Source organism: Tubulanus polymorphus, chromosome 6 (assembly GCF_964204645.1).
Source record: "Tubulanus polymorphus chromosome 6, tnTubPoly1.2, whole genome shotgun sequence".
Classification (NCBI taxonomy): Eukaryota; Metazoa; Nemertea; class Palaeonemertea; order Tubulaniformes; family Tubulanidae; genus Tubulanus; species Tubulanus polymorphus.
The window spans coordinates 21210999-21234772 of NC_134030.1; the positions used below are offsets into that span (position 1 = coordinate 21210999).

Here is a 23774-nt window from a genome sequence, read left to right on the forward strand (position 1 = left end):
GCGACTCTTTTATCGAGAATCAAATAACGTGCTCAAATCGCTTTGTCATTTGATTGACTTTTTGTGGGCGTGCGCAATCATCTGAAGTGCTTTTCAAGGATGCGAAATATTGCGTCGCGTATTTTCCCTCGACAAAGTAATTCGTAACGAATTCTAAGAATAGATTTCGAAATTGACGCGTTTTAATGGAAAAAAATGTTTTAATTTTTGTTTTTTCGATGCCAAATTCGATGAAAGGTTTACGCGATTGATTGAATTCTTTTTTCTAATTTCTTCAAGAAAGATTTTTGGGAGCGAGAAGAAAAAAAGTTTGTTAATATTTTTTGGCAATTTTTTCGTTTCAGAGCGGAGCGAAAATAAACATATCGGACAACTCGTGTCCGGAGCGAATCGTCACGGTGATGGGCGCAACCGACGCCATTGTTAGAGCGTTCTCGATGATTTGCAAAAAGTTCGAAGAAGTAAGATATAATTTGTTTGCTGAGAATTTTATTAACCCTTTCAGTGCTGACTAATTAATACCGTAGATTGCCGGACAAAATTTCGAAAATTTTTGAAAAACTCTCCCTCGGTGCACTAGAGCGCATCTTCTCCGTGGTGCGGTGTATCATTAGTTACTAATAGTTCACAATGTTTGACAGGTGCTGCCATCTTTCAATAGAGATAAAAAACTTATTACTAATAACATCAATACACCCCGATGCGGTGTACTAGCTAAGTCCATTGCCCATTTTTACACCGCAGTGCGGTGTAGTCACATTGAAAGGGTTGAAACGTTGATAATTTGAAGATTAAAATTTTTTGTTTTTGTTTTTCTTCGTTACAGGATTTACAGAATATCGCGAACGCGGGCGGAACTTTAACGAAACAACCGGTGACCGTACGACTAGTGATTCCAGCCAGTCAGTGCGGCTCGTTAATCGGCAAGGGAGGATCGAAAATAAAAGAAATTCGAGAGGTGAGATTGAGATAGTAGAGAGGTGGGAGGTGAGATTGAGATCGAGAGTAGAGAGGTGAGATTGAGAGAGTAAAGAGGTGGGAGGTGAGATTGAGAGTAGAGAGGTGGGAGGTGAGATTGAGAGAGTAGAGAGGTGGGAGGTGAGATTGAGAGTTGAGAGGTGGGAGGTGAGATTGAGAGAGCAGAGAGGTGGGAGGTGAGATCGAGAGAGGTGAGATTGAGAGAGTAAAGAGGTGGGAGGTGAGATTGAGAGTTGAGAGGTGGGAGGTGAGATTGAGAGTAGAGAGGTGGGAGGTGAGATTGAGAGAGTAGAGAGGTGGGAGGTGAGATTGAGAGAGTAGAGAGGTGGGAGGTGAGATTGAGAGTTGAGAGGTGGGAGGTGAGATTGAGAGAGCAGAGAGGTGGGAGGTGAGATCGAGAGAGGTGAGATTGAGAGAGTAAAGAGGTGGGAGGTGAGATTGAGAGTTGAGAGGTGGGAGGTGAGATTGAGAGAGCAGAGAGGTGGGAGGTGAGATCGAGAGAGGTGAGATTGAGAGAGTAGAGAGGGATGGGGGAGAGAGGGATGGGAAGTATAGAGCAGGCCCGTGCCAAGCTTTTTTGAGGGGTAGAAAATGGGCACTTCACTATCAAAAAAGGACAGATCTCTTTTGATCTTGAAATAGGGATTGGCTTTGATAAAAGAAAAGGGCAGTTATTAAATACGGGAGATGACTTCGAAATGCAAGTTAAGAGTCGAATATTTGAAATGGGAATTTGTTTAACGTAGAAATGGAGTGAGTGGGGAAGAGAGAGAAGGGATAAACAGAAGGTAGAGGGAGAGAAGTGATTGAAGAACCACGTCCGGAGAAGAACTCGAGTCCGAACCAAAAACAAACGGTTTTGATAGAAATTGAAAAAAAAAAACTTTTCAGAACAGAAAGAGAAGCCGTCTTTTTCTCGTCGCGTCAAAATAGAAAAGAAACCACGCCTCGTGACATTTGCAACCAACGCCCGACACGACGAAAAAAAAAACAAGTGATACTTTTACGTTTTTAGAAGAAGATGAACTTTTAAATTCGCGAGTCGTAATTATGGCATTAGCGGGCTTCCGTTTACGGCACGCCGCTTTTACCGCGTCACTAGAAAAAAAGTCGTTTGATATTTTGTCGGAAGTCGCGCAGACATTTTCTGCGTCTCAAGTCGAATATTCCTTGCAGATTACGTCCAGGCTGAATTTTCTAATTTTCTAAATTTGAGAAATGCATTATGCGTATATCTTGACTTCAGTTATACAGAGGTGTCAATAACATTGTCTCAAATATGCCTAGATTCACAAATGGGTAGGTTTGAACTCAGTGACCCAGTTGCTTTAGAGTCATGACGTAAATCCAAATGTGGTCTTAGACTGATCTTAAGTTGTGAGATTGGTTATAGAACTAAAATGAGCTTACACTGGTCTTAAGGTGTGAGATTGGTGATAGAACCTAAATGAATTTAGACTGGTCTTAAGTAGTTAGATTGGGGATAGAACCAAAATGAGCTTAGACTGGTCTTAAGTTGTGAGATTGGTTATAAAACCAAAATGAATTTAGACTGGTCTAAAGTTGTGAGATTGGTGATAGAACCAAAATGAATTTAGACTGGTCTAAAGTTGTGAGATTGGTGATAGAACCAAAATGAGCTTGGACTGGTCTTAAGTTGCTAGAATAATCATAAAACCGAAATCAGCATAGATTGGCTTAAGTTGTTAGATTGGTTATGGAACTAAAGCAGGCTTAGTCTAAGCCTAAAACGGTTAAGTTTGAATTGTTGTCCTTATTGAAACATGAAGTAACCAATCAAAAATTACATCATAAATTACATCAAAAATTTGAGTTTAAATTTTCTGTGAAACCTAGCCTCGGTCTGGATTGTCTTAAGATTGGTTATAGAAGATGTTCTCGGACCATTCTTAAATCTAAGCCATGACTCTTCAACCTGTGGAGTCAATTTCATCAGTTACGTTCGGACTGTGGAGTCCAGTGACATTCTGCGGTTCTACGGCTAGCGAAACTGCTTAACATTAGTCGAAAGTATGAAGACCACTTTCCGAATTATAAATCATGACTGTTTGCAACTAGGCCCTCGAGTTAGTCACCGGTAAATCTGAGAGATTAGTCTTAAAGGCAGGTGCATTTGGCAGGCAAAAAAATCCGGGCGTCTCAACGCAATCGGTTTAAGCAAACGCGATTTAGTGCGGCAGTATAACAGGGTGTTACACGGTATTACGGGGTATATTAATTGTTTTGGGTAACGCGTCATAAAAGACATCTGTTCGTAGCGTTTCAATCTGAAACTTTCCCTCATTTTCACCATTGTTATCATTTTATAATATAAAAGTCACGGAATTTAGGTCGGGGAACGTTAGATTTCTGGAGAACTGTTATTTCCCGAAAAAAAACAGCGCGATTTTGTGAATCTCTTCGGTATTTTTTTTTGCGAGAATCATGAATTCCTCAGCAGCAAAAAATCGATCGGGACAGGGATTGGAACTTCATTCGGTCAAAATTGAAAAGTTTATTGACACGTGGCAAATGAGACGGACATTCATTTGCGTAATGTAATGGTTTTGATTACCGTATTTGAGTCGTTACTACTTGAATCCATAATTATTTTCGTAAAGGCAATTCTCATGCGCGAATTATCCAAAATATGGCCGTGAAATTGTGAATTTCTTCATTTCTTTGCGTGAAAATATAAATAAATGCCCTTTTCTTTACCCCCCTTCAAGGTGTCAGAAAGAAGTCTCGGAATTTGGTCGATTATCGGGAACACTGAATTTTAATTCATCTTTTTTTTCTATTTGATGTAGACAACCGGTGCATCGGTGCAAGTGGCCAGTGAAATGTTGCCGAACTCAACCGAGCGAGCGGTCACTATCTCCGGCAACGCTGACGCCATCACTCAATGTATCTACCACATATGCTGCGTAATGGTTGAGGTACGTATATAAAAAAAATACGAAATTAGGTCGAAAAATGAAAATTCCCACATCAGATATTCGATGGGATTAAGTCTTCGTGAATATATTTGCATAAATTTGCATGCGTTGAGAACTTGAAGATGTTTTGAATGTACGCATTTTTAGGAACTTTTCTCAAAAGGTTCGTTGATGTTATCCGGCGTTTGAATACTAGATTTCGATTATGTGTAATACCGTAACCGACCACCAGGTGTCGTTACTAATAGTCACGTCTTATATGTTAAAGTCGAAATTAGTTCTTTGTCAATTTTCAACTTAGAAGTCTAGATTTTCTAAGAATCGTGAATCCAAATAATAATCACCATCAAACAAGTCTAAAAAACATTCACACTTTTCTACTGTCAGTGTTTGGTATAGTTTTCATTGATAATTGATTTACACAAAGAGAAGAAAATTTGATCCGATTTTGATTAAAATCTAGAGAGAATTGATGAGTTGCAACTAGCGACACCTGGTGGATCCTCACTTGCCAAAAGTGGAATCGTTAATTGCCGCAGTAGTTGATGCCCTACTGCACACTAGTGACACCTGATGGATCCTCACTTGCCACAAGTGTAATTGTTAATTGCCGCAGTAGTTGATGCCCTACTGCACACTAGCGACACCTGGTGGATCCTCACTTGCCACAAGTGTAATTGTTAATTGCCGCAGTAGTTGATGCCCTACTGCACACTAGTGACACCTGATGGATCCTCACTTGCCACAAGTGTAATTGTTAATTGCCGCAGTAGTTGATGCCCTACTGCACACTAGCGACACCTGGTGGATCCTCACTTGCCACAAGTGTAATTGTTAATTGCCGCAGTAGTTGATGCCCTACTGCACACTAGCGACACCTGGTGGATCCTCACTTGCCACAAGTGTAATTGTTAATTGCCGCAGTAGTTGATGTCCTACTGCACACTAGCGACACCTGGTGGATCCTCACTTGCCACAAGTGTAATCGTTAATTGCCGCAGTAGTTGATGTCCTACTGCACACTAGCGACACCTGGTGGATCCTCACTTGCCACAAGTGGAATCGTTAATTGCCGCAGTAGTTGATGTCCTACTGCACACTAGCGACACCTGGTGGATCCTCACTTGCCACAGCAGCATTGTCAGTTCCCCATTTCCACAGAATTCGCAGTATTCAAACACCGGTTGACGTGATATGAAATGATTTGAGAATGCCAGGCCCCAGAAATAACAATGTCTCCACATTTCACAGCATCAAATTTCTCGCGTCTTTTTCTTCTCGTCCCTCGTCTTTTTAAGATTTGTTTTTGTCGGGAAAGAATTTCTTCACCTGTAATTGATTCAATCATTTTCTTCCGTGTTGTCATTTCATTTGGCGCCGTCTGGTGACGAGACATAGATCAATAAATGTCGAATTTTACCTCATTAATTAATTAATGGATTGATCGCGGTGTTGACGAGTATTGGCTGAAGTCCAAATTGTTGTCATTGTTTCATCCAATATTTTTACCCCGTAGGTCCAAGAGAGCAGTGCACAGATTACACAGTTGTGTGGAACTTATTTTTCTCTGAATCCAGTTCCACAGTAGATGTGGGGGTTTAATTTGACTCTGAACCCAGTTCCACAGTTGTGTGGATTTAATTTGAGTCTGGACCCAGTTCCACAGTTGTGTGGGTTTAATTTGACTCTGAATTCAGTTCCACAGTTGTGTGGGTTTAATTTGACTCTGAATTCAGTTCCACAGTTGTATGGGTTTAATTTGACTCTGGACTCAGTTCCACAGTTGTGTGGGTTTAATTTGACTCTGAATTCAGTTCCACAGTTGTGTGGGTTTAATTTGACTCTGGACCCAGTTCCACAGTAGATGTGGGGGTTTAATTTGACTCTGAACCCAATTCCGCAGTTGCATGGGTTTAATTTGACTCTGAATTCAGTTCCACAGTTGTGTGGGTTTAATTTGACTCTGGATCCAGTTCCACAGTTGCGTGGGTTTAATTTGACTCTGAATTCAGTTCCACAGTTGTATGGGTTTAATTTTACTCTGAACCTAGTTCAGGTTCCATTCAGTATAGTTTTACTCCAAATTTGGGTCAACCATATTTGCCTCTGTGAAATGAACTCAGTTTAAACTGTCTGTTCACTGCTCTCTTATTGTCGGGTTCAATGCCTGTTGAAATCACTCATTTTGTTATTCTCATTATTATTATTATATTAAACCCTTGATTAGATATTTTACCGTTTGAAATTTTTCACATCTCAGTTTCGCCGAACCTGAAAACCTCACAGAAAAAATAGGAAATACATAAATAATCTTTCAGTTGCAATAATATGATTAATTTGACTGCAGACCTTTTTACCCAGTTCCTCCGCTATTATGTGGCTTTTATTTGAATCTGGACTCAGTTCCACAGTTTTATGGGTATAATTTTAAACTGAACCCTGTTGTACAGTAGTGTGGGTTTAATTTGAATCTGAACCCAGTTCTACAGTTGTGGGTTTAATTTGAATATGAACCCAGTTCCACAGTTGTGTGGGTTTAATTTGAATATGAACCCAGTTCCACAGTTGTGTGGGCTTAATTTGAATCTGAATCAAGTTCTACAGTTATGTGGGCTTAATTTGAATCTGAATCAAGTTCCACAGTTGTGTGGGCTTAATTTGAATCTGAATCAAGTTCTACAGTTATGTGGGCTTAATTTGAATCTGAATCAAGTTCTACAGTTGTGTTGGCTTAATTTGAATCTGAACCCAGTTCTACAGTTGTGTGGGTTTAATTTGAAACTGAATCCAATTGTGCAGTTGTGTGGGTTTGTTTCGACTCTGAACCCATAGTTCAGGTTCTATCCAGATTAGCGTATGAAGGCATGACTCAGAATTGATGACTCAGCGATGTGAGAAATTTCTTGTAAACACCTTTCCTTAATAAGCTTGATGATAATTAGTGTCTTCTTTTCCCTGCAGGTGTCCTCTCGAGCTGTGGAATAGCCTGGATCTGCTAGACCCTGTGTTAATAACTACTCTCTATCTCCCAGACCCCTTTCTACAACAACAACAACAACAACAACAACATAATAAAACACAATAAAAACCGCCGCAAAACTCCAAAACATAGCATGGTGATGAAAATCAAAACCCTTCTATATCTGGAATGATACAAATCTACCGATTAGCCCGCCACACCCTGCAGGTCTCCTCAACATACCATACTGGTATCCTGATGAAAATGTCTTAAGATTCCTTTTTGGGAAATTCCGAATTCATTGCTAAGGGACGATTCCGGTTTCTGATGCAGGTATTAATCTGCAACCGGGAACCAGACATTCAGCATTTATTGCTTAAAGTGTAGACAATCAGCTTTAAAAATGTGTTGATAAAATGTGTAATTTCTGGTATCTGTAGTTCATTTTCACATAATTGTCTCAGGTGAAGTTCTGAACACATGTGAAGTGTGGACGATCAGTTTTTGAAAGTGTGCTGATAAAATGTCTAATATCTGATGTTTTTAGTTCATTTTCAATTAGAAATGTCTCAGGTGAAGCACTGAACACATGTGAAGTGTGGACGATCAGTTTTTGAAAGTGTACTGATAAAATGTCTGATATCTGGTGTTTGTAGTTCATTTTCAATTAGAAATGTCTCAGGTGAAGCACTGAACACATGTGAAGTGTGGATGATCAGTTTTTGAAAGTGTGCTGATAAAATGTCTAATATCTGATGTTTTTAGTTCATTTTCAATTAGAAATGTCTCAGGTGAAGCACTGAACACATGTGAAGTGTGGATGATCAGTTTTTGAAAGTGTGCTGATAAAATGTCTAATATCTGATGTTTTTAGTTCATTTTCAATTAGAAATGTCTCAGGTGAAGCACTGAACACATGTGAAGTGTGGATGATCAGTTTTTGAAAGTGTGCTGATAAAATGTCTAATATCTGATGTTTTTAGTTCATTTTCAATTAGAAATGTCTCATGTGAAGCACTGAACACATGTGAAGTGTGGACGATCAGTTTTTGAAAGTGATAAAATGTCTGATATCTGTCCTCAGATTAATACCTGCATTAAATTATTCGATATTCTTCTGAATCATCAAAGTCTATAAATCAAATGGATATGAATTTGGAATTGAGAGTCCTATCCCCTCGATGCCTGACCCCCACTCACCCCCCTTTTCCCATTGGGTTGATATATAAGTTATATATGTTCAATTAAAACCAGCATCCATTGTGTTTTAATTTTTACCGGTTACGAATGATATTGATATTATTATTATTATTATTATTATTATTATTATTATTATTATTATTATTATTATTATTATTATTATTATTATTATTGTTATTATCACGCTGTATACTCCGTTCCAAAACTAAAAACTAATGACCTATGTATAATCACGTGATAACATAAGATATACCGATTGTTGCAAAAAAAGTAAAGGCAAAAAATTCTTCTTAAAGATCAAGAGAGAGGGAGAGGTTTGAATTGATGATGTCATTAAGGTGAATTATAGGGGCAGCCACATTTTCTGATTATATAGATCAATGCCCTAGTAGTCAATTTGATTTGATGATGTCATACGGTGCTTTTTGTTCCATGAAAAATCTTTATAGCGGACAGGGAAGCCTTGAATTGATGATGTCATAGGGAGATGCATGGAGGTAGCCATCTTTCCATATGTGTGTGTAAAGCCACGGGTCATCTTATCGTGTGAATGCTAAATGCTTCCAGAAGTGGTTTATGACATCATAGGGGGATGCATGGAGGCAGCCATCTTTTCCAGAAGTGTCAAAAGATCAAATCGCGACTAGACAATTTGATATCATAGGGGCATTAATGGAGGCAGCTATCTTTTGTAGAAGTGCCTGTAGATCAAATCACTAGTAGGTAATTGATGTCATAGGGGGATTTATGGAGGCAGTTTACTTCATTATCACTAGTAGACAATTTTATAATGTCGTGGGGTGATCTACTGACAACCATCTTTTATTAGAAGCAAACATCTTTTCTTAGAAGAGTCTTTAGAAAAAAAATCACTGTTTGGCAATTTGATGATGTCATAGGGGGATCATCGTTTTGGATATTAATGCCCCTCCTCGACCTCCTCCTCTCTCTCTCTCTGTCATGGACGCGGAAAATGAAAATTCTCATCCTACTCCGAATGGCCTGCTTCTATCTCTAACCACATCACAATCCCCTGCAAGCAACAATTTGACTTTGGAAATATTTACTCGAAAATCGAATCTTTGAATTCGTAGATTATTCTTAATAATGTTTGAATCAAATTTTGATATTTTGACTACATAGGCCAGTAGGTGGCGCCATTTTATGGGTTTGGTTAATTTCTCATGTGAGAGGAAAAACCAGTTTAAGGTGAAATCTTTAAGGAAAAAACCAAAATGATATTGGAATTAAACTTATGTAATGGTAAAGCACTGTTTAGCTCGATAATATAGGGGAAAACCCGGATAATGTGAAACAGAATAAAATTAAATCATTGTGAAACCTAGTCCAAAAGTGTGACGCAAGGAAAAGCCTAGTTTGCATTAAACAATGGAGAATTTAAAGGGACAAAAGTGGGATCTAAATTATGGGAAAAACTTCTTTTTAAATCGGGGCAAAAAACCATGTTAAAAGCGAAACCAAAAAGTAGGAAAATCCCGATTAAACCTATATATCCCATATCCCTGCTTCTAATCTGGGGTAAGTAAGTATTGTGGTGTTAATGAGAAAAGAGAATATAGATCATGAGATTTGAGCTACTATACTTAAAAGAAATATTCATCAAAAATTAAAACATTACCTGCCACCCCTATTATGTTCAATGCCAATGTCTCGTACCCGTCGCCCCCCGTAAAGATTTTAGTTTCATCCATTTTCCCGCTGGCATACTTTAATTTTTCTACATTTTGAATATTCGATAAATAGAAGGGTTCATGAAAGGGCCTGTCGTTTTTAGAAAGAGGACCCCTTTGAATGTGTAAAGAACAACCTTTTGATGATAGAAAGCTTTCAGCGCAGACCTTGTTCTTACGGAAATTATTTCATTTGATAAGCTGTTGGAGACTTTAGATCAGACCAGTCTATGCTCATTTTGGTTTGAAGGCTTAGACAGGTCTCGAGAAGTTTCAATCCTCTCAGTGCATCTACACTTCAGTGCAGTGTATTAATCGGTGATGACTTTGTTAGTACAGCGCATCGCATCGCGGTGTATTGGTGTTATTAGCAATTTCATCTATTGAAAGCTGACAGCACCTGTCAAACATAGTGAAATATCAGTAACCAATGATACGCCGCACCATGGTGTAGACACACTTAACCCTTTCAGTTCGTCTACACCGCAGTGCGGTGTTGAATCGGCGATGGATTTTGCTAGTACACTGCACTATTGATGATATCAGTAATTAGTAATTATCTCTTGAAAGATGGCAGCACCTGTCAAACATAGTGAAATATAAGTAACTAACGATACACCGCGCCGCGGTGTAGACGCACTATAGTGGTATTCCTGTTATTCACTAGTCAGCACTGAAAGGATTAAGTGGTATTACCGTTGTACAACACAATGGGATGAATTTTTTTTAGAATTCTAAATTATCTCCTGCACTTTTGGGTATTAAGCAGTCAGCACTGAAAGGGTTAAGCCAATTTTGCGACTTCGCATAAGTATATGCAAAGCCTGAGGTTGAGATTCCGTTATAACGAGGTGCGATGAAAGCCTCAATCATCATTCACGTTTTTCATTATTGACCGCGTATTTTCAGTTTCAGACGAGACGCAAGCAGCTTTTTAGAGTATGTTCGATTTTCATTTTGTGTTTCAGCCGGCGCGTCGCCACCAGAGGTCGCCGCTTGCCACTAGGCCTCTTGTACTTCTATCTTCCTCACATTCATGACCTTTGACCTTCCTTTATTCCTACAGTCCCCTCCTAAGGGTGCGACCATCCCATACCGTCCAAAACCCCCAATGCCGCCGGTCATCTTCGCAGGGGGCCAAGCATACGCCGTTCAAAGCCCGTTCGCGACAGTCCCCCATCAAGCGACTGAGGTGAGTGTGAATTTTTTAATCGGTTCTGAAATTAGAATTCGTTGTTTTTTTTTTTTCGTCACAAAATCCATCGCCGCCGACACTATCCCGAAGTGAATTTCAGTTTTCATCTATACGTCCGCGATCACACGATCGTTTTTCACCTAGACTGCCGCCAAATGGGTCCATGCCTGTTCGACAATAGCCTCATTAGAAACATCGGACCCGGGCCCGTGCAAAATTAAAGCACGGGTCATCTTATCGTGTGAATGCTAAATGCTTCCAGAAGTGGTTCACCTCACTTGCTACAGGATCATTTTGATAGCATATCAGTACTGAGTGAGTGATTTACCTGTAAATTAAGTACAGGCCAAATAGACTCGGGTCTGGTTTGGCCCCGGGCCGAATCGTATCCGTGTGATCGCGGTTTATGTCATAGTGGTCAAACTTCGTGTGTAACTTGCTAGGCCACCAGTCTTAAGATAAGCGCGGCCTAAGCTACTTAAGTCATGACATCGCAATTGGGGCCAGGTCTTAAGATCTAAGCTGAGATTTGAATCTAATTAGTCTCCGGTCGGGATTTAAACTTGCAGAGCTGATTGTGGTCTCATAAGGCAGTTTTAAGATGACTTATTGGGACTTGACTTCATACTTAACGTGGTCCTAATTTGGAAACCCATGACCTCTAAGTTATGTCACGCTTATTTCACATTGAACATCATACTACACCTTTTGTGACGAGTCCACCGGAAGAATATTTGTCGTAATTAACAAATTCTCTGTTAATTGATGTCTTAATTACTAACAGAATGATTCAATGTGCATGCACTGGTAACGAGACGATCCTCAATGGGGGAATTATCAAAAGGGCATCGGTTTGTGGTTTTCGATATCCACGACCCAGGGGCACCATAGTTGTCTTATAGATCACCCATAATTTCGACTATTAACCCTTCCAGTGCGGTGTATGAATTGGTGTTTGACTTGGCTGATACACCGCATCGTGGTGTATTGATTAGTTGTTTTCTGTAAAAAAATGAAATATTAGTAACTAATGATACACTGCACCGTGGTGTATAGACACACTTAAGTGGTGCGCCAGTTATTCAACACACTGGAGAATTTTTATCTGCTGCAATTTTGGGTATTTATCAGTCAGCACTGAAAGGGGTAAGGTCTATCAAACCACACAGCTCTCTTACTGGGTCACTACGGAACTTGGTCAACCAGATTTTAAAAGCATGACACAAAACGTGAATTAGATAAACTTGGTTGTTGAGGATTTTCGCAAATGTTTAATTCATATTCAAGACAGTTTCACACCACTTTTTCACGATAAGGGTCAGTTGCTTGGTAGTTATTTCTAAGATAACCACCGATAACTAATGATAACTAATTTTCAGATGGCGCTGTTAACATGTCAGTATAGTTATTGGACAAAAAACTTTTCAGCAACTGACCCTGGAACTGTTGTTATATCAGGATTCAGGATTGATGCATTTTCCAGTTCAATGTAGTGCAAATCCTGGGGCTAGGTTTAATTTTGTGACCCTGTGATTTCCGTTAATCAATATGAACCCGGCTTTTGATTTTTGAAATGAACGAATATTCATGTTTTACCTCAATGTTATCATGTATATAAGCTAATGTATGTCTACGGTAGTCTGAAATATCTTAGAGTTAGCGGGAATTCGAACCTGATGGCATAGTGACACTCTGCCACGTTCCTCCCTTGGAGGGATTCAAACATGGTGGCATCATCACGATTGATGAAACACGATATCCGTGTTGAAGTGATGTAGAGAGAATCCCACAATGATAACGACAAAAACAGTCCCAAAATATAACTGAAGCTAGTGTAGTTTATTCAACGTTTTGACTATATCCTAATAGTCATCTTCAGGAATACTGTATTCCTTAAGCTAGTGTAGTTTATTCAACGTTTCGACTATATCCTAATAGTCATCTTCAGGAATTTTGCTGAAGATGACTATTAGGATATAGTCGAAACATTGAATAAACTACACTAGCTCAAGGAATACAGTATTCCTGAAGATGACTATTAGGATATAGTCGAAACGTTGAATAAACTACTAGCTTCAGTTACATTTTCGGACTGGTTTTTCCTTATCATTGTGGCATTCTCTCTAGATGACATCACGAGACTCTGCCACGTTCCTCCCGCGCAGGGATTCGAACCTGATGACATCGCGAGACTCTGCCACTTTCAGAGCTTTGAACATGACGGCATCAGGAGACTGCTCCATTAAGAAAGAATGGATCCACTGTTTACTCTAGGGTATAGATACTAGTATAGACATACACACTCTCTCCAGTCTATTCTATATAATCTCAATGTTGTCGTTCATATTTTTAAATGTTTAGTTGAGCCCTGCTTGTTTGTACTATATAGGAACCTAATGCATACACTGCTATACCGTCGCCACCTATTGATGCCGGTGCTTCTACTGCCGCTATTTATGGTTACCAGGTTAGTACACGATCTATCCTCGAGTTTAGTCTGTTTTGTTCGCTTCATAGCATAACTACTTAGTTCAGCCATTTTGATTTGCTTAATTAACTTATGGGGTAGAATTTTACCGGTCTCAACTTTACCGCAGTAAGAGACAGAGTCTACTGTATTTCACAAACTCTTACTCAGTATTTGACTCCAACTCGGGGTAGAATTTTACCGGTCTCAACTTTACCGCAGTAAGGGACAGAGTCTACTGTATTTCACAAACTCTTATTCAGTATTTGACTCCAACTCGGGGTAGAATTTTACCGGTCTCAACTTTACCGCAGTAAGAGACAGAGTCTACTGTATTTCACTAACTCTTACTCGGTATTTGACACCAACTCGGGGTAGAATTTTACCAGTCTCAACTTTACCGCAGTAAGAGACAGATTCTACTGTATTTCACAAACTCTTACTCAGTATTTGACACCAACTCGAGGTAGAAATTTACCGGTCTCAACTTTACCGCAGTAAGAGACGGAGTCTACTGTATTTCACAAACTCTTACTCAGTATTTGACACCAACTCGGGGTAGAATTTTACCGGTCTCAGCTTTACCGCAGTAAGAGACAGAGTCTACTGTATTTCACAAACTCTTACTCAGTATTTGACACCAACTCGGGGCAGAATTTTACCGGTCTTAACTTTACCGCAGTAAGAGACAGAGTCTATGTTGCATGATTTATTTTCTTCAAAATGTTATTTGCATCTCATCCAAATAATTGTTTCATTCCCTTGTATGTTAATCCATTTATTTCAAATAACTGAATTGGAAATTTTGATGACGCTATTTGCATGAATTTCACTAGAAAAAGTTCCTTCTCAATTACTTTAACTCTACAGTCAAAATCAGTTCATTTTCAATTACTTTAGTCAAAATCAGTTCATTTTCAATTACACTTATCTGAAAGAATGTTTTACTATTTTGTAGCAAGTGGCAAAACTACAGCAGTTAGCTATGAACCATGGCAGTCTACCATATCTTCCAACGGGCCAGGCCATTCTTCCAGGGGCATGTAAGTATATGTAGGGACTGACTGCCCGAATTATATATATATATAAACATACACGTGAAAATTGACCACCGTTATGATTTTGATGATGATTGACGTTATTGAATTGAATTGCTTTGGTTCGGTATTTCGAGCAATTTTTCACCGCTCGACGCTTTTTCGCCGGGAGGCGTACGATCTTAAATTTCGATATAATCCTCAGCTTCCTGAACCCAGTTCCACAGTTGTGGAGAAAAGAGTTAAATTTGAGTTGTAAGATTATCTTATTCGGGCTTTATAGTCTGGACTCAGTTCCACAGTTGCGAGTTAGAGTTAAACTTAGTTCATTTTCAATGAGTTAACTCGGAGTTTAATCTTAACTCAGAACTGTGGAACTGGACCCAGACTTCTAATTCTAACCCAAGGAACTGGGAACAGGCTTTGAATACTAATGATAGCGTTTGTATCTGGAGTTCAGTTTCACTAAAACAGGAAAATCAAGAATTGGACAAATTTTACTAAAAACCTGGAAAACTCAGGGAATTTCGGATAAAGCTATTGACCGCGTGTTTCTTTATCAATACGTGATTCAACGAAAAATGATTGAATTGTAACATTTTCAATGCAGTAGCAGTTATTACCACCAGGTGGTGTTGCGATTTTAAATCAATTTCACGTTGATTGTCAACTTACGATTGTGGATTTCTAAACTCGCATATGATCTCAAATGATCATCAAAAAAGAATTATGCTCTTGGTATTTCGTATAGTTTTCATTGATAATTGATTTACTCGAAAAAAAAGAAAATTTGATTCGATTTTAATTGAAATCTAGAAGAAATTGAGAAGTTACTACTAGCGACACCTAGTGGAGCCTTACTTGCCATAAGTGGAATCCTCTATTGCCGCAGTAGTCGATGTCCTACTGCGCACTAGCGACACCTGGTGGATCCTCACTTGCCACAAGGGGAATCCTCTGTTGCCGCAGTAGTTGATGTCCTACTGCACACTAGCAACACCTGGTGGATCCTCACTTGCCTCAAGTGGAATCCTCTATTACCGCAGTAGTCGATGTCCTACTGCACACTAGCAGCACCTAGTGGATCCTCACTAGCCACATTACTCATTGCTGAAAGTTTAGGTGGAAATCAAATCTTTTTCGTGAAACTGAATCTTGGATCTGAGATTTTTAATTTTTGATCATCCGCATTTTTTTGGTGAACGGCTTGGCTTTATTTACAGATACAGGATCTCATGGGTTGACCTTGAACAAGGCTCCACAGCTCAGCGACGCTGGCACCATACAATGTATGCATCTATTTCACTACTTAGCACAACATAAATGTTAAAAACAACAACAATGGTTAATTCAACAAGATGTCTACCTCCGTTGATTCCCCCTATGACGTCATGGTATTACTTATTAGTGATTTGATCTACGAACACTTCCAGAAAAGATGTCAGCTGCCATAAATCCCCCTATGACATCATCAAACTGTCCACCGCTGATTTGATCAGTAGATGCTTCCAAGAAAAGATTTCTGCCACCATAATTCCCCCTATGACATCATCACATTGTCTACTTATGATTTGATCAATAAGCGCTTTTAGTAAAGAAATCTATATCCATAAATCCAATAATGACATCATCCAATTGACCATTAATGATTTGATCTAAATTGACACTTCTGAATGATTGAATTGACCCTTGTAAAAAAACTAGATGAAGGTTTAGGCAGATTTATTAAGCATGGTTTGAATGATCACACGCAAAGCCAATATCCCTGACCTTCACCTAGTTTAGCTCTTGCTTGTTGTGTTTGAGATAATTTGAAAATTTGTAAAAATTGTGCGTTGAATAATGGGCATATCAATTGAGTGTCTACACCGCGGTGCGGTGTATTGTTAGTTACTTATATTTCACCATGTTTGACAGGTGCTGCCATGTTAAAAAAAAAAAACAAAAAACTTATTGCTAAAAACATCAATACATCACGATGCGGTGTACTAGCAGAGTCCATCACTGATTTATACACCGCACTGCAATGTAGATGACAATGAATGTATTTATATCATGAATGTCGTGTTCTATGTTGTTAGACCGTCAGTCCGTAGGCAGTATTCCAGCTTTGTTGGAATCTGAAGGTATTTTGAATAAACATATACATACAAAAAATGGGCGATCTTTCTCGAAGTACAGTGCTGCCAACCGGTCCTGATTTTCGGTATTCTGTTGCTATTTTATCTCAAGAAATACTGATCTAATTATTTGTTCGGAAATATGAAAGATCTTACTGGGGGTCTTAACTCTCTTGATTACTGATTAATTTGAACAGAAATATGGAAGATGTCGCTTAGAGTCTTAACACCCTTGATTAATGATAAATTTGTAACGTTTTCTTTTATATTTTGGTGAAAGGTTCTTGAAAAATGCTATTTGTTACTGATAGCACTTTTCAGAGGTTGGCAGCCCTGTAAATATATAATCAATATCTTTCCGTAGTAACTGCTGTAAAATCTGTTTCAGTAGGTCACAAACCAGTTCAGCAGTTTTAAGTGAAGATTTGACTCGGGAGTTTTGACTCAATGAGAATGAACTACTGTCAACTCGATTCACATAGATTTAGTTCATTTTCCATTACTTCAAAGTCGAATGTTAACTCAGAACAGCTGTATAGACCTACTTGGTCCTTGGACTGGTTAAACGATACGTCACTTAACCTAGTAGTCACGTAGCTATAGGGATAGGCATGATTAGAAGTTAGTTGATGTGACTCATTAGGCTCGGTGAATTTTCGTAAATTACATAGTCGAGGCTTAGATTTAATACCAGGCTCAGACCATTCTCATTCTAAAGTCAATCTTACAATTAAAGACTCTTCATAAGATTTTGGACATTTTGATTTTGGTAACTGTACCAAAAATGAACGGAGATCTAAGAATCTAGTTTGGCTATTGGTCTGTAGGATTGGTCCTAAATCTGTAAGCCTTGTCTGTTTTACTTGCCCTTGGAGTATGAACAACTATCTGATTCTCTGGAGTTGGAGTATTATGGCGTTTAAGTAACCAGCCTTGAACTGACGGGTTGTGAAGCATGCGTCTCTGAACATACAATCATCTTTATATAGTTAACTATTCGTTAGTGAAAGTAGGGTAATGTTGCTTAGACTGGTCTTAAGTTGTAACACTGGCTATAGAACCAAAACGAGCTTAGTCTGGACTTAAGTTATTTGATTCTTTATAGAATCAAAGTGAACTGAGACTGGACTTAAGTTGTTAGATTGGTTATAGAACTAAAACGAGCTTAGACTGGTCTTAAGTTGTTAGATTGGTTATAGAACTATAACTAGCTTAGACTGGTCTTAAGTTGTTCGATTGGTTATAGAACTAAAACAAGCTTAGACTGGTCTTAAGTTGTTAGATTGGTTATAGAACCAAAATGAGTTTAGACTGGTCTTAAGTTGTTCGATTGGTTATAGAACTAAAACAAGCTTAGACTGGTCTTAAGTCGGTAGATTGGTTATAGAACTAAAACAAGCTTAGACTGGTCTTAAGTCAGTAGATTATTCATAAATCCAAAATGAGCATCTAAGACTGGTCTTAAGTCTCTACCGTACAACTGGTATCATCATCAGATGGCGCTGTTATTGATAATCGTGGTTTTGTGTATTTGTAGGTTTCGTTCCGGGTTCGTTTGGTTCTCCGAACGCGATCAACTGTTTACAGGTTCCTCGACCGAACAATCAGACGACGTCGGCGCAGACGCACGAGATGAATATACCGAACGACCTGATTGGCTGCATCATCGGCCGCGGCGGCTGTAAAATTAATGAAATTAGGTGAGGCGAATTTGACGATATCACAGTGACAGTTTCACGCAGGGTTTCATGAAAAAAAAATTAATGATGTACTAGTAATGTACTAATGATGACCTTCTCATTTTAATGACTTCGACAATTCAGTAAAATTATGATTAGTTACTAAAATGGCTATCTAATTCTCAATGACTTCAACAATTCAGTAAAATTATGTTCAGTTGTTAATTTCTACCTTCTCATTCTCGATGACTTCAACAAACCATTAGAATTATGATTAGTGACTTATGACTAACTTTTCATTCTCAATGACTTGAACAATTCAGTAAAATTATGATTAGTTACTAAAATGGCTATCTAATTCTCAATGACTTCAACAATTCAGTTAAATTATGATTAGTTGTTAATTTCTACCTTCTCATTCTCAATGACTTCAACAAACCAGTAGAATTATGATTAGTGACTTATGACAAAATTTTCATTCTCAATGACTTCAACATTTCAGTAAGATTATGATTATTCAACAGTCCTATGAGACTCGCGCGAGATCCTCAAAATTTCAAATGCCCCGTTCATAACTTAAGACGTTCGCGTTCTATTTCTTCTTCAGGCAATTGTCGGGGGCAACGATAAAAATCTCGAATTCCGAAGAGGGAAGTTCGGACCGCAAAGTGACGATTCAAGGCACTCCGGAAACTATCAACGCAGCTCAGTACCTGATCAACGCTAGGTACGTATAACTATCAATAGGTGGCAGCGCTGACTAACTGGTCGGTTGCCTCGGCGATCGTCATTCTCTTCTCTCTATCTGTCTGTTCGTTCGTTTCGAAATTCTGGATTCGTTGATGGGTCAGGTGACGGTGTGCCCTGTGACAGTGTGCCGGGTTGCGGTGTGCCCTATGACGGTGTGCCTGGTGACAGGATAACGGGCTCTACATGCACTGGGGTGAGGGAGGGTCGGTGTGCCCCGTGACGGATGGGTCGGTGTGCTCCCTGACGGTGTGCCATGCGCGCCCTAGCCTAGGGATGGGTTGGTGTATCCCGGTTGGAGGACCGGCCGGGGTGCCCCGTTCCCCTGTGCCGCGCTAACCCCGTTTAAGGGATGGGTCTGTGCGGGTCACAGCACTGCATGTCTGCACTAAAAAAAAAAAAACATCCCGTATTCAAACATTTTCAAATCTGGAAAAAATTCTTCCAAATTATTTTTTCTTTTCATATCCAGCAGCGGACGAAATTCCTAGTTTTTCGTTGAATTCTTATTTTCGTTCTTTTCACGCGAAATTAAACATCCTCCAAATCGCTTCATTTTAAAATCCATACCAAATTTTTCGTTCTTTTCGAAATCCGTTTATGTTTTGTACGTATTTTTTGGCTGTTGCTTTATTTCGAGTATATATATATATATATATATATATATATATATATATATATAGACTGGATCGGCATTACTTGACTATTTTTTTCTATAACTACGGACAAAAACAATTATAACGTATGTCTCATTTTTTTTCTCGGTTTTTTTTTCCCAAACGGTGATTTCAATATTGTCATTGGTCCTCGGGGAATACGTATATTTTCCAAACTCCAAATACCGGTATTTCTCCACGTGTATGTACCCTGTCTCTCCCGTTCATTGTCTGTTTACATCACAAGCCCTAATGCGCCGATTTCGATTCGAGCGGCCATCTCGGGGATTTCGACGCGCGTGGTTTTCGCGACGAGATTCAAGATGGCCGTTCGCGATACCGAATCGGGGTTTTGTCACTCGGTGCTTCAGTCAACTTGTATCGCATCATATGTAACTGTTTTAGAACGAAAACTATAGATAAAAAATTTTCATGAAAATGACGGATAATAGTTTAAGCGATAATCTATTCCGAATATTATCAATTAAATTCAATATCATTACTATGATTATGATTATAATTATCATCGTTTTTAAATGTGAAGATATTGTTTAAACGACCCCGAAGGAACCAGGCAGACGCTCCTCCTCGGCGCAGACGGACGGCGGACAAAATCAATAAACACGACCTTGAACTTGTAAACTCGGGGGAAACTCAACACGTCATGTCGCGGCGCATGAACTCTAAACTCGAGTGGGGGGGTTCGTCAAGGGGCTCTATCGGCCCTCTTTTACAATTCGATAAGGTCACTTTAACCCGATTCCGCTTTTGTCTGTTTAAGTTTTCGCAGCACAATTTATGAAATTATCATATATCCATCTTTGATCATCTACATCGAGTGGATCAATATTATTTCGTTATTATCATCATCATAATTATTATTATTATTATTATAATTATTGTTATTATTATTATTATGGCTACCCGTCAAATGCATGATATTATGTTGTAATGACTGAACCTTTAACTACTATGTTTAGATCACTTTACCCATCCCTGTTTATATCATAGTAAAACCCAGACATCACTAAATGTGAGTATTCGCGTCCTAAAAACAAACCTTATTCGTGACTGTCTGTTACGTTCAAAAATTGTGGAAACTTCTTGAACTAGGAACGGCCTTTGAAAAACTTAGCCGTCCCCTCTGACACTCAAAGCTGTTTATCAGGAATCAGTCAGTCAGCAATATAATACTTAACTGTTCCCCCTGATGCACACAGAGCTGTCAACCGTCTCTGATTGTCAGGAACAGTCTCTGAAAATACTTTACTGTCACCCCTGACACACACAGAGCTTTTAACCACCTCTGATTGTCAGGAACAGTCTCTGAAAATACTTACTGTACCACCTGACACCAACAGAGCTGTCAACAATCCCTGATTGTCAGCAACAGTCTTTGAAAATACTTTACTGTCCGCCGTATCACCAAATGGTCAAATAGCGCCTGCTAGAATCTTTAAGGTCGGCAAGTTAATATTTTATTTATACCGCTAGCTTTCAAACGTACTAATTCATAATCACGGTTGTCATTACTGTCAGTACTCATGAAGCAGACTCAAAAATGACAAAGTCATTTTGTCACACGCTCATTTCATTTAGTGGTTTCACGCGAACTATAGCGAAAACTTTTGAGTTTTTAGTTTAAATTCACACCAAACGAACATCCCCGATACGGAGTTTGCATTTGTGATTGTGTTTGTGTTCATATTACCACCGTAGTGCCCCCTGGTTGTATTCCACCGTACTAGATAAGCTCTGCCTGGCTTCTTCGTGTGTCCAAAAATATTTTTTAGACGATTTTACAACGTACTAACCACCATCTTGTTCACCGGGCCAACGCTAGCGAGGAAAAACAAACATGGATGAAATTTTAGTCGCAATTTTCTAAATATTCACCAAATCCAAGCAACATTTTTGCCTTTGTTGATCAACAGGAAACATGCAAATTTCTGGTAATGATATGCAAATGTATGTTTTTTGCTATGAATATGCAAATTGAAAGGTTCATTCAGAATTTTAAGGTACTGTTTTGAGTAGGCTAGTGGGTTAAGTTCCACAGTCCTGACTTAGTGTCCAAAACTGGTCTTAAGCTGTTAGATTGGTCATAGAACCAAAATGAGCTTAGACTGGTCTTAAGTTGTAAGATTGGTTTATAGAACCAGAATGAGCTTAGACTGGTCTTAAGCTGTTAGATTGGTCATAGAACCAAAATAAGCATCTAAGACTCAAGTTGTTGGTTGGGAATAGAACCTAAGTGAGTTTAGACCATTATTGTGAGTCTCGACTGTGGAACAAACCCTTCTCATTTGAAGGAAAAAGGAAAAACAAAAACTGACCAAAAAAAGAAATTTCATCGATTTTGTTCACCGTCGTTTTTTTTCTCGTGTTCAGTGTTGGCCCGGTGTTTAAATGTGTCTCGTCTCGCGAACGCAATGTCTAATACTACTGTTATCCCGGTACCTCTTTTCTTTTTTCTCTCACAGCATGGAATTACATAAGAGCATCCAAACCTTGAGCAATCCCATCACGGTCCCGCCAACGTCAACCGCAACTACAACCTTGAACCCCGCTCAGACCCCTCCCATGGCTATCCACCAGTTGGCGTCGTTGATGAAAGCGCCGTATTCCCTCCTGCCCGGATTAAACATGGGAATATTCGACGACAACGCCAATCGCAAACAATTGACGACGAAAATCCGCCCGACGTTGGCGTCTGCCGCGTCGTGCCAACAGCCGCCAAACGGGAATGCCACGACTGCCGCCGTGAACGCCGCGAAGAAAGCCGAACGCGCCAAATTCTCGCCGTATTAATACAATATTAAGATATATATCGAGATATATATATTAATATATATATTAATATATATATTATTTATTCGCGTTCGGCGCGCGAAAAATCGTTATATATTTTTTTTTCTTCTGATCGTCTGGTCGCGCGATGTGTGAAGGTCGCGCGGAGGTCGCGTCGTTGCTGCTGCTTTGTTTATAAATGAAAAAAAACGGAAACGAAATCGAGAGACGCCGCAAATGAAGGGTTAATGAAAAACGCGGAATTGGTTGTTTCGATAGAATGCAAATCATGACTTAAATTTGGCGTGTGCGCATGCAGCACACGTGTACTACGGGATAGATGGAACGGACTAGTTCTTAAACCCGTGTGCGCGCACATCGCTGCGTGATTCCAATATCTAAACGGATGAAAATTAAATACCGATCTCAGATTTTATTCTCTACTGCGTGTCCGTGATGTTGTACGCGTTGTTAGCGAACGGGTACTTTTCTGATTAGGGGGCGTAAGGCGGGTCGGGGACGGGCGCGGGAGGGACTATTTGATAGTTGTGTTTTAGTTTCAAAGCGCGGGCGCTGTGTCCAGTCGGTCGCTCATGCTATCAATGGGCTTACCAAAAACAGAGCTACCTGACCGCTAGATGGCGTAATGGTCCTTCTGCACACTAGCAACACAATGTGGATTCTCGCTTGCCACAAGTGGAATCCTCTATTGCCGCAGTAGTTGATGTCCTACTGCACACTAGTGACACCTGGAAGATCCTCACTTGCCACAAGTGAAACCCTCTAATGCCGCAGTAGTTTATGTCCTACTGCGCACTAGCGACACCTGGTGGATCCTCACTTGCCACAAGTGAAATCCTCTAATGCTGCAGTAGTTGTCCTACTGTACACTAGCGACACCTGGTGGATTCTCTTGCTACAAGTGAAATCCTCTAATGCCGCAGTAGTTGTCCTACTGCACACTAGCGACACCTGGTATGTTCACTTGCTATGACACACCAGTGACACCTGGTAGATCCTCACTTGCCACAGGGAGCTCTGCGCGAAGCCCATTCGATAATGAAAGATTTTCACGGGCCAGACAGCGCCCCCTGGTAGAACAAATGCATATCAAGACATAACGTGTACATAGTGGAAGAAAAAGAAAAAATATCGCAGATAATTATATTGAAAATCTATATTTTGTAAATGTTTGCGCCCGATTAACAAAAAGTATTTTTGTTTTTCGAATATAATTATAATAACAATATATATTAGGTCATTATCATCATTATCATAATAAAAATGATAATTTTTATTATTATTATTATTATTAT

The 23774-nt window shown here is 39.4% G+C and overlaps 1 protein-coding gene across 1 annotated transcript in view; it reads left to right on the top strand.

Moving 5' to 3' along the window:
• LOC141906777 (poly(rC)-binding protein 3-like) overlaps nt 1–23774 on the top strand; it is a 140305-nt gene that overhangs the window by 110436 nt on the left and 6095 nt on the right. Inside the window, exons 7-15 of the mRNA XM_074796141.1 lie at nt 345–461; nt 827–958; nt 3789–3917; nt 10834–10959; nt 13352–13429; nt 14388–14472; nt 15690–15755; nt 18124–18286; nt 18873–18992. Of these exons, the coding sequence (XP_074652242.1) occupies nt 345–461; nt 827–958; nt 3789–3917; nt 10834–10959; nt 13352–13429; nt 14388–14472; nt 15690–15755; nt 18124–18286; nt 18873–18992 (1016 nt within the window). The remainder of the gene's footprint in view (nt 1–344; nt 462–826; nt 959–3788; nt 3918–10833; nt 10960–13351; nt 13430–14387; nt 14473–15689; nt 15756–18123; nt 18287–18872; nt 18993–23774) is intronic.